The sequence below is a fragment of the Chionomys nivalis genome, chromosome 2 (assembly GCF_950005125.1).
Source record: "Chionomys nivalis chromosome 2, mChiNiv1.1, whole genome shotgun sequence".
Lineage (NCBI taxonomy): Eukaryota > Metazoa > Chordata > Mammalia > Rodentia > Cricetidae > Chionomys > Chionomys nivalis.
The window spans coordinates 35,139,608-35,156,036 of record NC_080087.1 but is presented as its reverse complement, the minus strand read 5'-3'; the positions used below and the strand labels follow the sequence as shown (position 1 = coordinate 35,156,036).

General features: G+C 39.4%; 1 protein-coding gene across 1 annotated transcript in view; it reads right to left on the bottom strand.

Moving 5' to 3' along the window:
* Positions 1-378: 378 nt before the first annotated feature.
* Positions 379-16,429, bottom strand: part of Moxd1 (monooxygenase DBH like 1) — a 78,364-nt gene continuing 62,313 nt past the window's right edge. Inside the window, exons 10-12 of the mRNA XM_057761985.1 lie at positions 13,765-13,907; positions 2,808-2,976; positions 379-1,678 (exon numbers count right to left, since the gene is read on the bottom strand). Coding sequence (XP_057617968.1) covers positions 1,514-1,678; positions 2,808-2,976; positions 13,765-13,907 — 477 coding nt within the window. The 3' untranslated portion in view covers positions 379-1,513. The remainder of the gene's footprint in view (positions 1,679-2,807; positions 2,977-13,764; positions 13,908-16,429) is intronic.

The following is a 16,429-nucleotide window of genomic DNA, read 5'->3' as shown; positions in this document are numbered from 1 at the left end:
CCTCACAAGCCAGCTCCCAAAACTCTTTGTTTTTTTATGGTTGGGTGTGTTCCTGTTCCTTACCAAGAACAATGACAATAAATATAGTACCGCTTCATTTACCACGGAAATCATTTGGTTTTGATACCTCAGATCCAGAAATTCCGAAGTAAAATTAAACATGAAATTTCAACCAGGGGTTATCTGAAGTAATGTTTGCAAATTTCTTATGCAAATATCCAAATGAAAAAATCATAGATTCTGATATAAAATATTCATACAAAAAAGAAGTAAAATCAACCACAGAATATATTAATAGTTCCACACATTGAAAAATTCTTGAATCAAGAAGCAAACACTCTAAAATATAATATTTATTTAAATGACAATATAGCTTATGTTTGGAGGACAGAAAAGGCATAAAGTGGAAAAAATACAGTTCCTCAGGTGCTTTTATTGACATCAGTACACAATCACTTGGTTCCCTCAAGGACCACATAATGATACCATACAAAAACTTTAATTCCATTAAGTTTATTAATATGATCTGAACATGGATCACATAGATAAGGAAAGGAGACATAAAACAAAATTTAACTAGCTAGTACAAATAGACAAAAAGAGTGATAGGTTCTTCAGTCGGTGGAAATTTTATATTGGAAGTCAGTCCATCAACTAATATAAAAATAAATCTATCATAGGAAATATGATTCAGATTGAGCCAGTGTGTAACACCCAGCGATGAGGAGCTTTACAGACCCCATGGCTTCCTGTCTGCTCACCCTGTCTGCCCTGCTTTGGAATCTCGTCTGGGACCCTTCACAGCAAAGGATTTGCAGCCATCTGTATTTTTTTCTTAGCCTACAATCAGCTACCACCATCTCTACATTTATCAAAATCTCTTTCTTTTAAGAGCGCTAAAGAGTTTAAGAAAAAAATCAGCAGAGCAGTATTGCAGAGACAGGGAAACACTTTGATGTGGGTTTGGGTACCAACAGACCAGGATAAGTGAAGAAGCAGGAGCGGTACCACCGAAAAACACTGAGGTCAGGGGTCACAAAGAACACAGGGGCTGGGCAATGTCAGAGGGAGTAGGGTTGTGCTCACACTTGCAAGTTACACCTAGGAAGGAAAATGGAGCTCAGAGTAATTCACAAGCATTCCTTTGATGCTGTTGATGAAAAGAAGGATGGGTGTCAAGCTGAACAATAGGTATTGAAATAACACAGAATGTGGAAAAAATGAAAGATTCTTTTCTTTCTACTTGACTTCTCGAACTTTCAAAACAATTTAGTCGGGTCTGTTTCGTTTTACTAATTATAGGCATAGAACATCTGTTTTTATAAGGAAACCCTTGAGAACCTCAGTGACATTGTCCGGGTACCCTGTGGAGGAAAATGGAGTGAGTGTGCGTATTGAAAGTCTCCATGCTCTTCACACCCGTCTCTTCAGGCCCAACATGAACATAGTCCTTAACCTGACTTTAAAGGCAGTCTCTGATTCCAGACTCTAGTGTCATCACCAAGTACAGCAGTCACAAGCCCTGGGTGCTAAGCATACTCCCAAGAAGCAGAGAATACACGAGCAACCTGAGGGAGAAAACGCCATGCAGAGGAGCGGAAGCTGACATGGCACACACCAATGGTTCTGCTTTATAAGGCCTTTTGATATCAGGAGGTAACGCTGTCATCCCTTGAATCTGAAAAAAGAAAAAGGCAGTCCCTGTGAGCAGCTGTGTAAGAGCAGGGCTGTGGCCTTGCTCACATCAGTGGCATGAAGGAGAATGGTCCCTATCACTTATATATTTGAACACTTCACCCCCAGTTGGTAGAACTGCTTAGGAATGATTAGAAGGTGCGGTTTTGTTAGAGTATTTTTATCAAGGGGAGGAGGCTTTAAGGTTTCAAAAGCCCATGCTAGTCCCAGTTAGCTCTTTCTGTTTCTCTCTCTCTCTCTCTCTCTCTCTCTCTCTCTCTCTCTCTCTCTCTCTCTCTCTCCTACTTTGATAAGATAAGAATGTAAGCTCTCAGATACTGCTCTAGCACCATGCCTGACTTCCTGCTGACAAGTTCCCTGCCACGATGGCCACTGACTTGCCCTCTGAAACTCTAATCCCCCAACAAACTCGTCCTTCTATATGTGCTCTAGCAGTGGTATCTTATCACAGCATTAAAAAGTCACCGAGACACTCGCCTATCCACCTCCACTTCCATCTGCGATTATGAGACAGACTGCACTTGTTGAAGAAGTAAAGCATCTGATGAGGCAGAAACTTTAGCCCTGGAAAGGAGGGAGGGGTGTGAAAGGACCAGGCACTCCTTGGAAAAAGCTACAAGTAGGTCCCTGTGGTTTCTAAGCTGCGGGATCTATTCCACTTCATCACAACTACAGTTTCAGAGCCAGGCGGTGGTGGCGCACGCCTTTAATCCCAGCACTCGGGAGGCAAAGGCAGGTGGATCTCTGTGAGTTCGAGGCCAGCCTGGTCTACAAGAGCTAGTTCCAGGACAGACTCCAAAGCTACAGAGAAACCCTGTCTCAAAAAAAACCAAAAAAAAAAAAAAAAAAAAACAAAACAAAAAAAAAAAACCAACAACAACAACAACAAACACAACTACAGCTTCAGAATAAATTTCTCTCTTCAAAGGGACTTCTTGTGAATCAGAAGTTGTTCATCCTCCCAGATTATCTCTGAGCAAGCTTAACATGATCAAGCAGGAAAGGACCCAGACCACTGATCAATGGGTGGGAATCTGAAGCCTAGGTTTCTTCTTTGGGATTCAGACCAACTGTGAAAATCAGATTCCCAGAGGATGAAAAGCGGAGCTTACCGACCACTCCGCATTGTCTGTCTTGGAACATCTCACGTTCACGGGCAGGCTAAGGACAAGCTTGTTGAAAGAGAGTCCTTCTTTTTTAGTCCATTTAAATTTGTTCATTGCATCCATGAAAGAAAGGTTTTTATATTGCTTCGGGCTTTTGATAATGAAAGGCCATGTCCTGAAATTAAATAATCACAATTGCATTCAGTACATCACATGACAGCAGAGTACATTTTGTATTTCCTATAATTTTCAACATTCTAGCATAGACTTCTTGCTTGCTCATTTTTTAAATAAAAGAATAATTCCATATAAAGCATTTATGAACTCATAGGTGCCTTTCTTTTTTCTTTTTCCTTATACATGTATTTATTTTATGTGTATGAGTGTTTGGGCTGCCTACATGGATGTGTACCATGTGCAGACCTAGTGCCAAGGGAGGCTGGAACACAGGTCAAATTCCCTGAAAGTGGAGTATTATGGATGGCAGTGAACTCTCATTTGTGTGCTGAGGAACAAACCTGGGTTTCCTGAAAGGCAAGAGCTCTTAACTGCTTAATGGGCTCTCAGGCTAACAAATGACGAGACTCTTAATGGAGTGGTTCATCTTCTTTAGACGAAACTGGTCACTACTTTTACTTTGATTGCTTCAGGTGAAATTATAGTCAGTCTTTATTTATATTTTTCAGTTCCCCACACTGATCAAATTTTGTGGCCAGAAAGTTTGTTTTGATCGCAGATTCTTTTATTCAAATTTCCTTTGTTCTTAAGAATTTCATACACACACACAACAAAATACGATCATGTACATATATGATCACCCCACAGAAAAGAATATTGCAGGTTCTTGGAAGTCACCGTGACAGGAATAAACTCCCCGGTTCCCTGGGGAAAAGCCTCTCCAGGATGTCCTGCTCTGGTTGCTCAAGGATAAACACAAAATATTTAGAACTGAATCAGGGACTTAAGTTTGCACTGAAGTCATACGTCGTGACAGCTGCCTGCAACCCCAGCACTCAGGAGACAGGGAGATGTGTAAAAAGTTCAAGGTCAACCTTTGCTAAAAAACAATTTACTGATTGGGTGGTAGTGTACAGGCCTTTAATTCCAGCACTCAAGAGGCAGAGGTAGGCAAATCTCTGTGAGTTCGAGGCTGGCCTGGTCTACAGTGTTAGTTCCAGGACAGTCAGGGCTGTTACACAGAGAAACCCTGCCTCGAAAAACCTAAACAAAGAAATAAATGAATTTACTCAGAAAATTATGCTTCACGCCCAATATACTTTGCTTTCATGGGCACCTTTAAAAAAAAGACACATGATTATAAATGCCAAACAAGAAGAGTTAACATGAAAGTATCTTAGCAGCTTGAAAAGATATTCAAGAGGCAGCTTCCCTTCCAGGCTGCAGATTATTGATTCCTAGACAAAGAAAGGTATAATTATTTACACATCCAAAACTTTACATTAACTCATTCACAGTTGTTACATGGGATTATCATGAGTGACCAATATGTGTCAGATCCCATGACAGCCCCAAGTGATGACTTAGGGATTGCCAGTAGTCAAGGATAATCATGGCCAGCTGCTGAATCCACGGTTTAAATAAAGGGTCCTCACACTCTGTTCACTTGTTTGTTGCCACCTTCTTTCTAACCTGGACAGCCCCGTCAGATACCCTGGATGTTATTGATGTAGGAGAGTCTTCTGTTTTGTGTTGCTTTCATTGGTTAAATAAAGAAACTGCCTTGGTTTTTTGATAAGACAGAAAATTAGGTAGGTAGAGTAGACAGAACAGGATGCTGGGTAGAAGGCAGTGTGGCAGATGCCATGGCTCTCCTGCCTGAGATAGATATAGGCTAGAATCTTGCCGGTAAGCCACAGTCATGTGGTGATACATAGATTTATTAAAAGTGGGTTAATTAAGATGTGAGAGTTAGCCAAGAAGAAGCTAGAGACAATGGGCCAGGCAGTGTTTTAAATGAATACAGTTTCTGTATAATTATTTCGGGTAAAACTAGCCACTTGCCTCATCACTACATGTTATCTCTTCAACAAAAAACACAAACCTTATGAATCTGTGGAGGGTATACAAATAATATTTTTGTGACAAAATTGAAAATTCTTTTTTTATCTGTTCTAAGAAGTGAGAAAATAAGAAAAGTGGGTACTATTTTAGTAAGGCTTCTATGCTGTGAGATAAGCCCCTAGTGTGCTGTGAATATGCTTTACCCTCATTGGTTAATAAAGAAGCTGCTTTGGCCTATAGCAAGGCAAAATAAGGCTAGGCGGGAAAGCCAAACAAAATATATAAAGAGGGAAAAGGGTGGAGTTAGAGGGGGAGATGCAAGCAGCCACTGAAGAAGCAAAGTGCTAGAGCAGGCAGAGCCAAGAGCCATGTGGCAAAATATAGATCATTAGAGATGAGTTGGTTTACGTTGTAAGAACTAGCTGGTAATAAGCCAGAGCTATAGGACACACATTCTGTAGTTAATATATATTAGGTTTCTGTGTGTTTATTTGGGACTGGGTGGTTGGGACAGGAAAGAAAAACTCCACCTTCCATCTTCGTTCCCCCCTCTAATTAAAGTCAATAGAACTTTGAGGAGTCTTAAACACATTATTTCACACAATCTTTAAAGCTGAGTACTGTAATAAGAGCAGCCAGCATCACATTACACTAAATACACCGTGATGTTTTCTAAAATAGCTACAACCCAGAATTGCTACAAAGCAAACCTTTTCTAGAAAGAAGCCTGTTAAATTTGCATATTCTGCCATTTAAAATTCGCTGCTAGTTTTTTTACGTGTAAGATAGTGGATATTAACTATTAAAATAACATTTAGTTTTATAGAGACAAGGTATCTATACTGAAAGAAGAAAGACCAACTGTAGTAGGGGGCTGTGGCTGTGCTGTGTCCCACCACCCAGCTAGCTTTATTTGAAATAATTACACGGAAACTGTATTTTTTTAAACACTGTTTGGCCTATTAGTTTTAACCTTTTATTGGCTAGCTCTTATATATTGATCTAACCCATTGTTATTATTTTGTGTAGCACCATGAGCTGGTTTATCAGGAAAGATCTTAACCTGTGTCTGTCTGGAGTGGGAGAATTATGGTGACTTACTGACTTGGCTTTTTTTTTTTTTTTTTTTTAGCATTTTGTTTAGTCTACTCTGTCTACCTAATTTTTTGTCCTATTAGGGGCAAGCAGTTTTTTTATTAATTAACCAATGAAAGCAACAGATAAATACAAGACCCACCTCCATCAGCCAACTTAGTAAGTGGAAATGGAGACGGTTCAGAGGTGGGATGGGAAGAAACATCTGCCTGCAATCTCCTGAAACACCACCAGGGGGCACCTGAACTTTTACTAAGGGCTTTGGTATGATCAGTGTGGTAAATGTGACCTTTGTGCAGCTTTGCCGGCCAAAGTGAACACTGTGAGCATTCTGAAGAGCTGACTCTAAAAGTTTTGATTCTATAATAAGTCAGTAAGTTAATATTTATGGAGATTTCGCTCCAAAATAGTAAAAGCGGTAACTACGTGTGTTGGTAGGGCAGCCAGGGAGACAAGAACACACCGAATGGCTCATGTGTTGGAGACAAGGCTCGAGGACTGGGAACCTGAAAATGCAGAACCAGCCTCTCGGAGCTTCTTGTCTCAGACTTTATCTCTTCCGATCCTTCCCTTCATAATAAATGTCCTTTTCGTCACCTCTAAACAAAAACCATCCAAGTTTTCTAACGACACAGCTCAGGTTACTCCATGGAGAACTGAGGAAAGAGAGGAGGGAGCATTGCAAAAGCAAATACGCTAATTATTTGTTTGAAAAGGACTAAGCTTCCTGTCAGAAACAGTAGTGGGATTAAATAAATAAATTAAATTAGTATAAATAAATTAATTAGTTAAAATAACAAATATCCCTGCTATTGCTGGGACTAGGGTTCAGTTGGAAGAATTGAGACTGTTAGAGAAACTAAAATGATATATCTCGGGCATGTCTACACAGATACACATATATTTATAATAAAATGATATTATAAATAATCACTGAGGTTGATTTGAGCAAGTTTTGTTAATATTTTGCCTTAAATCTGATGGATAATTTTCCTTTGTAAATCGAGTTTAAATTCCGAGGTACATTTTTCTTGAAACAAACACAGCAAAATTTACTGCTGCCCACCTCAATCTAGAATGTGTTTTAGTTTTCTTTGCCAAAGGTAAGCAATAATATTTATAAACTCAGTTCATCCAAGATGCAATGGCGTTAGGCACGGCATTCCTGTATCATGTAAAACCAGGTGGAAGAAGTAACGCAGTTGTTAGATTTCAAGCCTGCCTGAACCCCCGCGGCTGTTTCTAAGGTCTTACTGCTAGAGTAGGTCTTGGGAAGAGGAAGAGGTGTGGGGAGAAAGAGGGTAACTTCAGCCAAGAAGCAGGGCCGGGTCCATACAGCGGAATGAATAGCCTTATAGAGTCTCCTTCCATCACACAAGTAAACATATGGTTAAAAATTAGTAAAACAAACAAGATGCTCATTAATGGACTTTCACTCCTAGCCGTGTGGAGTAACAGACACCAACTTACTGTGAAAAATGCCAGCACTTGTTAACAAAGCTGAACAGAATGTCTGGGCTAGGAGACTGGAAAACAGGAAGGAGAAAACCATGACCCTGGAGGAAAGGAACACATGTCATAGTTGAACACTCTGTTCACCCAAGAGCTCTGCCGGTGAGCGTGCCCTGGGTCACAAAGCAGCAAAGGAGAATTTCCAAGCAATAAATTGACAATCTCAATGAACTAAAGAGACAAATGTCAGAATAAAGGAGTCTGGAAGTACTACAAGTTTCAAAGCAGAGTCCTGCCGGGGAAGTAGCAAACATAGAGTTCTTTAAGTCTGTATTAGGGGTAACTAAGCTCACGTAATGAGACAACTAGATTAAAGATGAAATTGTACAAGGATAGGCAAAGAGGAACCGGGGAACTATTTAGAAAAAAAAAAAAAAAAACAGCACAAAACTACGATTCTGAGAACTCCCAGATATGGTACACATTCCAGTTCCAGCTAGCCAGAGCAGAGAGTCTGCTGACGTCACAGGTATCCAGTGACATCTCAGAGAACCATCTCAGAGACCTAAGAGTGGATCAGGCCTTAGTAGAAAAGGAAAGTGGCCCTAAACATCCATTCTAGAGTCGTGCCGACAAGGATGTTAAGGAATTAGAGAAAGTATAGTGCTAATCAACACAAAATATAAACATATAGTCAAAAATTGCTAAGCACGCGAACAGGTATATAAAGATGAACCTGAATCTAAAGACAAACTAGAAAAACACAAAGATCTGGAAATTGGAGAGAGAGAGTTTAAAAAATTAGCATACAAAGGTATCGGAACATAAAAGATAAATGCTAGTAACAAAACAGGTGAAAACCACCAGGAAAACTACCTAAAAAACTGCTGAGGAAAATGAGGGAACACTCCAGTGTGTGGAGTGTACTATGTTCATGGAGTAGATTTCCTACGGCTAACATGTCGGTCCTTTCCAGTTTTTCTGGGGACTCCATATAACCCATATAATTCTCCCTTGGTCTTGATGTTGGCTTGCTTGCTTGTTTTCAAGCTTTTTGTTCAGGGACAGAAACAGGGGCTGATAGATTGCTAATTGGGAATGTCTGTTTTTTATTTGGTGACTAATGGCTCCCTTTGCATATCCTGAGCTTTCTGTAATGTTTCCAATCAGACGTTTTTTTTAAAGAGTTTTGTTTGGGTGTTTCCTTTAAAAATTTGACTGAATTGTCTTAATCTTATATGTGAAAATATAATGAGCCTAGACAATAAAATTAATTTGGGAAGGGATGATGGCAAGTGGGGGTTTGCAGACCGTATTCTGCTATTTAAAGGCTCCCCCTAGGACTGCAAAGATCAAATGTGTGCTAAAGTAAACCCATGAACACAGCCATGAACGCAGCCCAGGCCAGAGTTAGTATATGGTCAAATGGCTATGCAACAAAAATTCTAAATTTGCAGCTTTCAGGCTCAGCAGGTAAATGCCACCAAGCTTGACAACCTGAATTCTATCCCTAGGGACCACATGGTGGAAAGGAATAACTGACTTTTGCAAGTTGTCCTAATCTCTCTCTCTCTCTCTCTCTCTCTCTCTCTCTCTCTCTCTCTCTCTCTCTCTCACACACACACACACACACACACACACACACCTACATAATCTAAATAAATAATATAAAAAAACTTAAGGCAGTTTTCTTTCACCAAATGGTTCTTGAAATTTATTTGAAAAACAAATTTGCTTTGAATTTGCCTTGTGCTATAAGAAAAATCAATTCAAAATAAATAATCACTCTAAATGTAAAAGTTAAACTTTAAAGTCCCAAAGAGGAAAATATTTACAATGTATAGTTTGCAAAGACTTCTTGAAGGGGATTTCAAAAAATCAAAACAAGACACGAAATGATAGAAGGAACCTCAGAAAACAGTTGAAATAAAGCTATAGACCGAGAGACATTATCCATGGTTCAGTGTCTAACATAGATGAATATCCATAACAAAAAGAGTCCTTATAATTCAATAAGAAAGCAGATGATTCAGCTTAACAATACATGAAAAGTAAATTGTAAAAGTAAAAAGAATCACACAGACACACTCATAAATAACTTAAGGGAACTTTTTCTTTCTGTAATTCTGAATAGTAACTGTAGAGTACTCTGGGATTGAAAGATGCCAAACAACAGAATGATGAACTGGAAAAAGTCAGGCTTGGTGTGGTCTGAATGTTTGCATCTCACTGAAATTGTATTTCCACAGTGATGAGCCTTTAGGAAGTGATTGGTCCAGGGGAATATTACTTAGCAAGAAAAAGGCATTAAATGAAACAGCCACAAATACAGATGAATCTCAGAATCACTATTAATAAAGGAGCCTGACACAGAAGCACATATATAAAATGCAAGAAAAAATTAACATATAATGACATATAGCAGATTTTCAGCTTCCCAGAACTTTAAGGAGGAGGTGGGATTGCCAGACCTCTTTATGTTATGATCAGGTAGGATAAGTGTGATATTAATGAAATTTTCTGAGACTACATTTAAATAAACACTTTCAAATTATTATTATTATTAATTTTAAATTATGCTCCCAAGCAATTGACACAAAGGGTAAATACATTAGCTGGAAGCAGATAAACAAGAAGAAAACAAAAACAAGATGCAGCATGACGTCATACCTTTCTGATTGTTAATGAATATTAATGAATTGTTACTCTCTCAGTAATGCACAACCCTGAAGAAAGACTGAAAGGAACACAGCCAGATGGAGTCTCCTAGACAGAAGGCAGTCTCCAGGGTAGCAAGAGACTGGACATCCCTGTCCAAGGCCAACACGTTCCTCCATGAAAATGATTCAGCCCAGCAGAGAGACAGTGGCTTCCAACAGCAGTAATAAATCCACAGCCCAGACAACACACACATTCAACCAGGGAGCAGCCAGTCCCACCCTACAACCCTTTCCTCTCAAAATATGTGTGCAGAAAATGACTCATCTAATCCCCCAGCTGCGGTGTGGCAAGAAGAAAGCCTAGGTTCAAATATGTTTGATGAGGTTTTGGACAGAAGCCCTCAGAATAAGCAAGAAATGAGATGGGAACCATGAAACCACAAGGCTAAAGAAAATCACATGGCACAACTTATAAAAGACTCATAAAATATAAATTAAAGGGGTTTATGGAGCTTGCTCGGTGGTTAAGAGTATGTATCGCCTCTCTAGGGGACATAAGTTCAATTTCCAGCACCCACGCACGGCAGCTCCCTACCGCCTAAAGCTCCAGCTCCAGGGTCCTGACACCTGTGGCCTTTGTGAGAAACTATACCCATATGCACAAACCCTCCCCCATACACATAATTAAACACAATAAAAGCAAATCTTTAAAAATACAGGAAAGCTGAACTCAGAACAAAGTGGGAGCCAATGAAACTGGACAAAGTTATAGACAACGTCTCCTCTTGCAGTTTATTTTAATTAATAATGTGGATTTAATGAATTTAATTGAATGATTAAAACCTCAAGTAGAAGTTATAGAGCAGCACAAAAAGATGAGCAGAGCATCACTGACAGACTACAGAGCAAGAGGCAGGAGGATTGTCATGTGTAAAACACTGTATCTCAGTCTCTTCCTCCCCAAAAGAAAATATTTTCTTAAAAAAGAAAACATCTAGGGAAAATTCTAAATAGATTAGAAAATAAAGATATAATACAAGAAAATGAAGTACTATTTCTCTGGGTAATGATAGCCCACAGCTAACCTTGTTTTGGAAAGTAATTCTCCCTTCCATTCCAAGTGGTAAGAACTCAAATATAGCATTTCTGAGGGAGCTAGAAGTAAGGGACACTGGGGCAACCTATGAGGCAGTGAGGGGAGTCTGGAGAGATGCTCATTCCAAGGTGAGCATAAAGGAAGGAGCAAGGTGCATCCATTCATTTGTAAGCATACAGCTATGTGGTTTTTACATTTTTGTTAACAAACACACAGTTAGGAAATTTCCTGTTAAGAGTGTAGAATGCATTCTAAAGAGAAAAATGTACTTGAAGTAAGGAGCGATATGATATGAATATTTGGTAAGTTAGAGGTATAAGTCAATGGTGCATCCTTTGCCTGTCAGGTGCCAGGCTCTGTGTCTGATCTCCAGCAGTGCATCAGCATGCATGCATGAACACATACAAAGACACACACACAAGTGCCCAAATCCAATCATCCAAATATTTAAACAAACCATACCCTTATGTTTCCAGAGATTAAACTTAGGTTCTCACTTGTCTGGTAGCAAGTGCCTTTGCCCATTGATGCTCCTCATTGCTTCCATCCTAGTGTTTTTTAGAATCACATTTTATATGTTGTTTTGATGTCTATAAAAACATATTAATCCTATGTACTTTTGTCTAATTACATCACATTTTCATTTTGGAAGATGTGAGCTTTTAGGAAGCTCTTCCATTGTTTAGATGGTGAGGGTATATTGGACTGTGAATCCTAATTCTCCCATTTATGAATATAATGTTCAGTGCCGAATAGTTTCCTAAATGCAGTTTCTGCTTTCTCCTCTATCACACTGCTGCCCATGTCCTGCTTTAGCAACTGGAATTATGTACAAGTAGGTTAAACTAAATCATGCATGTAAGCACACTTAGTAACTGCTACTCAGTTCACACAGGCGTTTGTGATTAGTATTTAGTGAGAACTGGACTATGCCTTTTGCTCTCATGGTCACAGTGTGGTGTGAAAAGGAACAGGGGAAAGCGTATATGCACATAATGAACAAGAAAACAGTTTACAATTTCTAATCCTTGTGTTATTTGGAACAGAGATTATATTTTCTTTGACTATCTGCGTTTTTTCATATCTTCATTAAATGTTTTTCATCCTGTTCTTAAAAACACTCAAAAACCTGTGTATATTTTTATCCAATTGCATCAGTCTTTTTCTTTTTTGAAAGTCTGAATTCTCAGATCTTCCTATTAAGACAAATTGCACCATTTATGAATTCCCACCATCCATACTTTGTACCAGTGTCCCTGAGAACACATACTTTTTTTTTTCAGCATCTCCTGCAACCATCCTTAGCATGATGTCGTGCCTAGGTCCAAGATGCCCTTGACTTTCAGTGGAGAGTCACAGTAATTTCTTGATCAGTACTCTTGTCGTATCTTACCCTCCTGTGGTCCTTTCTTCTTACTGTAGCCAAACAGACTTGCTTCTATCCCATAGTGGCTTCTTTCTGTACTACTCATAATGGCCGCTGTGGCCCAGGCTACTTCTGACTCCACATCCTCACACAGTCTCTGCCATACTCCACTCTGCTCCAGTCAAAGGCATCGTTTTGTTCATTTTCACACCCAGCAGAATCATGACACTCATCACTCTCTTTTCTCTGCATACAATACGTTTGCTATCTTTCTGTCCCTGGCTCCTCAGCCTGTGGGTCCCTGCTCAAATGTCACCTTCCCAGAAAGGTTTTGACTCTTCTCTTGGCAAAGTTGCTCATTTCCTTCCTTATATTTGCTGTTTTATAATAACCACTACTATTTAAAATTGAATTTCCATCTGTTTGCCTATTACACCCCCCAAATCTCTAGAATATAATAACCTTAAGAGGAGAAGAAAAGTCTTCGTATTTAATTATACTGGTTTCTATGATATGCAGTCATACTGTGTTTACAGAGCAGGCCTGAAACTGCTCTTCACAAACACCCGCTTCTTAGCTACACATGCAGGCACACATCCAGAATCCTAGCACCTGGGAGGAAGAGGCAGGAAGATCGCTAACTTGAAGTCGACCCAAATCATGCAGGAAGGCCCTGCCTAAAGTCTGACCACAAGGTTCGCTTTGGGCTATGGGCTATCAACTTAAATAGTTGGCCGTTTCCTAGAATGGTAGGAAACTTCCTCTAATGTATCAGAAGGCTCAGCATGATAGTCAATGTGCTTCATCCTGAACACCTGCTTTCTACTGTCAAGTCTGCAAATTGTCATGCATCAGTCAGACAGCACTACAGGAGCATGCCCAGTAAGAAGCCCAGGCACAGCGGCTCTATGGAACGCTTCTAGGAGAAATCCCTTCAGGGGTATAATCCCAACTGGATGTGTGCTCCCTGTGGCTACCTGGACAGGCAGCTGGGAGACTGGATGCTCTGAACTTTGCCTTTCCCAGTGTTCATTTCCCTTTGTATCTTTTCCCTGCAAGAACTTTATCCAGCTAATGGCTGGATCCTTTAGGTCTTCCTAGTCATCAATGATCCCCAGAGTATTGTGGAAGAATTTGGACAGAGCAACCAAGACGCTCATTCACTCTGCCAGTTTCCAAGCAATTAGAAAGAGCAGCACGTAAAACATCCCATAACGTCACAGTATGGAGATGTGACCCTCTCTTGGAAGCCTAAAACCCACTGCCACTCACGCGACAGGTCTGTAGATCTCCTTCACGCCGATAAACTGCAGTTGCTCCATGATGTCCGGGATGCTGGCGCAGCGGGTCAGGTTAATTCTTGGATAATAAAGAAGATATGAGAGACACATTTCGTTCCTGGTGCTTAATCCTCCCTGAAAAGTAGAGATGATTTATTTTGTAATGTTTCTCCCAGCCCCCCACACACAGGACACAAACAAAGTTGACAGTGTTGTGCAGATCCCCAGCTCTGAAATACATTGGGTCTTTATCATTCACAAGCAACCACTCATTGTTATTTCTTGTGGTACTGAGGATCAAATTCAGGTCTCAGAGTTGGTGGACAAACCACTACCACTAAGCTCTAGCCCAGGTCTCTTTTTAAAAAAATCTTTATTATGGGCTCTCACTATGTTGCTAGGGTTGGCTTTGAACTCACAGTCCTTCTGCCTCTGCCTCTCATGTAGATGGCTTGAAAATTATTAACTTAAAGGACTCTTAACGTTCAAAAATACTTAAGTATTAAAAATTAATATTATTTATATCTCTTTAAAAGGTTCCTTATTTAGAGAATCTATTAAAGTCTGTAGGAGTTCTATTGATCTTACACAAACTTCTGCCACAGTAGACATTTCAGAAGTTCCTGGCGATGTCTGCATGTTACAAAACAGTTGGATGGAATTATTCAGGCTTGGGAGAGTCTCATGGAGTCAAGGGTGTTTTGGAACTCAGTGTCCTCTTGCCTCCATCTCCAATGTACTGTTAGAGTGTTTTCTCAGGAAAACTGAATTTTCTATATTATTTTAGTATATAAATATCAGCAGCTATGTGCTACGGTGACCACGGGCAGTACCTTCTAAATATAAGTAGGTAATATTGAGGTCTGATCTCAAAACTATATGAAGCACTCAAGAAATCTGTCATCAAAAGAACAAAATAAAAATAAATGGAGCACAGATCTAAACAGAGAACTCTCAATAGAGGAATCTAAAATGGCTGAAAGACAGTTAAAATAATGCTCAACATTTTTAGTCACCAGAGAAATGCAAATCAAAACAACTCTGATATTCTATCTTACACCTTTAAGAATGGCCAAGATCAAAAACATTGATGACAACTTAAGCTGGAGAGGTTGTGGGGTAAAGGGAACACTTCTGCATTGCTGATGGGAGTGCAAGCTGGAACAGGCCCTTTGGATATCGGTATGGCAATTTCTCCACTGTATTTTAATCAAAACTTCAAGTATCTGAAGAATCTAGAGTAGCTCTGTCCAGCTTTCAACTAAAAATTATTAAAGAAACAATGAACTGTTATTTTTGCTCAAGAAGAAGTCACTAGTCACAAACTGTGATGAGAAGCAGATGATGGATTTAGCAAAGGCGGTAACAGTCAAGTAATTAAAGGCAAATATGGCCAAACTGGGGGAAGAGTTCAAGAGCAACACTAGAAAGAGGAAACCCAGACTAACGGGAGTTCAAGAGATGAAAGTCCACAAGTCGAGTTCAACCGCATATTTGCTATGACTTATTGAATTTTAAAACTAATTGATAAAATTGACCCACGTAACAGAAGGATACTTATAAAAAGATATTTCTTTTTCTTATTATAGGCAGTTGGTCATGCCAGCATCCTTCCTCACTTATCTGTCTATCTGCAGCCACATATCCAGATGTAGGGTGAGTAGGTTTGTTGCAGGGATTCTAACTGAGCGCCCACACCACCCTGGATCAGTCACCACGGCTGCAAAGCAAGGCTTGCTTTAGCTCTCGCCCCCTCGCTCTCTTCCGCAGTCTTTCCTATTCTTGACCCTTCGCTCCTCCAAGTTTACTTTTGACGCAGGAAGAACTAAAACAGCAAACATCTTTTTTTATATATAAAAATGAAGCAAGAGAAGATCTTAGTGGTGACTAGGCAAAGGTTTATTAATTAGTATACCAACCCCCCCCCAAATCATGAAATTTCCCTGAATTACTTTTACTGGAATCATATGAATTTACAGGCCACTTCCTTTTATTTAGTTTTTTTCTTTTTAAGTTTTATTGATTTTTTAAAAATTTTTTATTGCTGTATATTAATTTGTACTCTGTACTGTGTTTAACAGGGGTATTTTATATAAATGTGTAGCATACTTTGAGCATACTGTCCATGAAGACAGTGTCTCTTAATTTCTTTAGCTGTCATTTACTGTCTCATACAAATATTTATATTTTTATCTACAAAATTAAGCGTGTCTAATGTTGGATTTTATGTCTATGCAACTTCTTATTTTCAATTATTTAACCTCGAGATTGCTCTTTGACAGTAAACTGCAATTAGGGTTAAATATAAACATGGGGAGCTTGGGTGTGTTTGGCCGTCTCACCTTCTCCTTTGTGGTCCTTAGAGTCCTTTGTTCATTCTTTGCCAAGAGGCACCGTGACGTTTCAACACAACACCCAACAGAGGCAATAATAAAAAGTGACCCTGCATTCTTCACAAATGTGAAGAAATATTTTAGCATTTGATTTAAGATCAGCTACAGATTTGATCATAGCTAACTTTGATCTAGATATGTCATTGATCCAGGTAAGGCAGTTTCCTCCTGTTCCTGGCTACTACCTTTTTCTTCCCCCTAGGCTTAAGGGTTTTAGGAAGTTTTTCTCTGATTCTTTTAGATAAGCCATATCTTTTTCCTTCA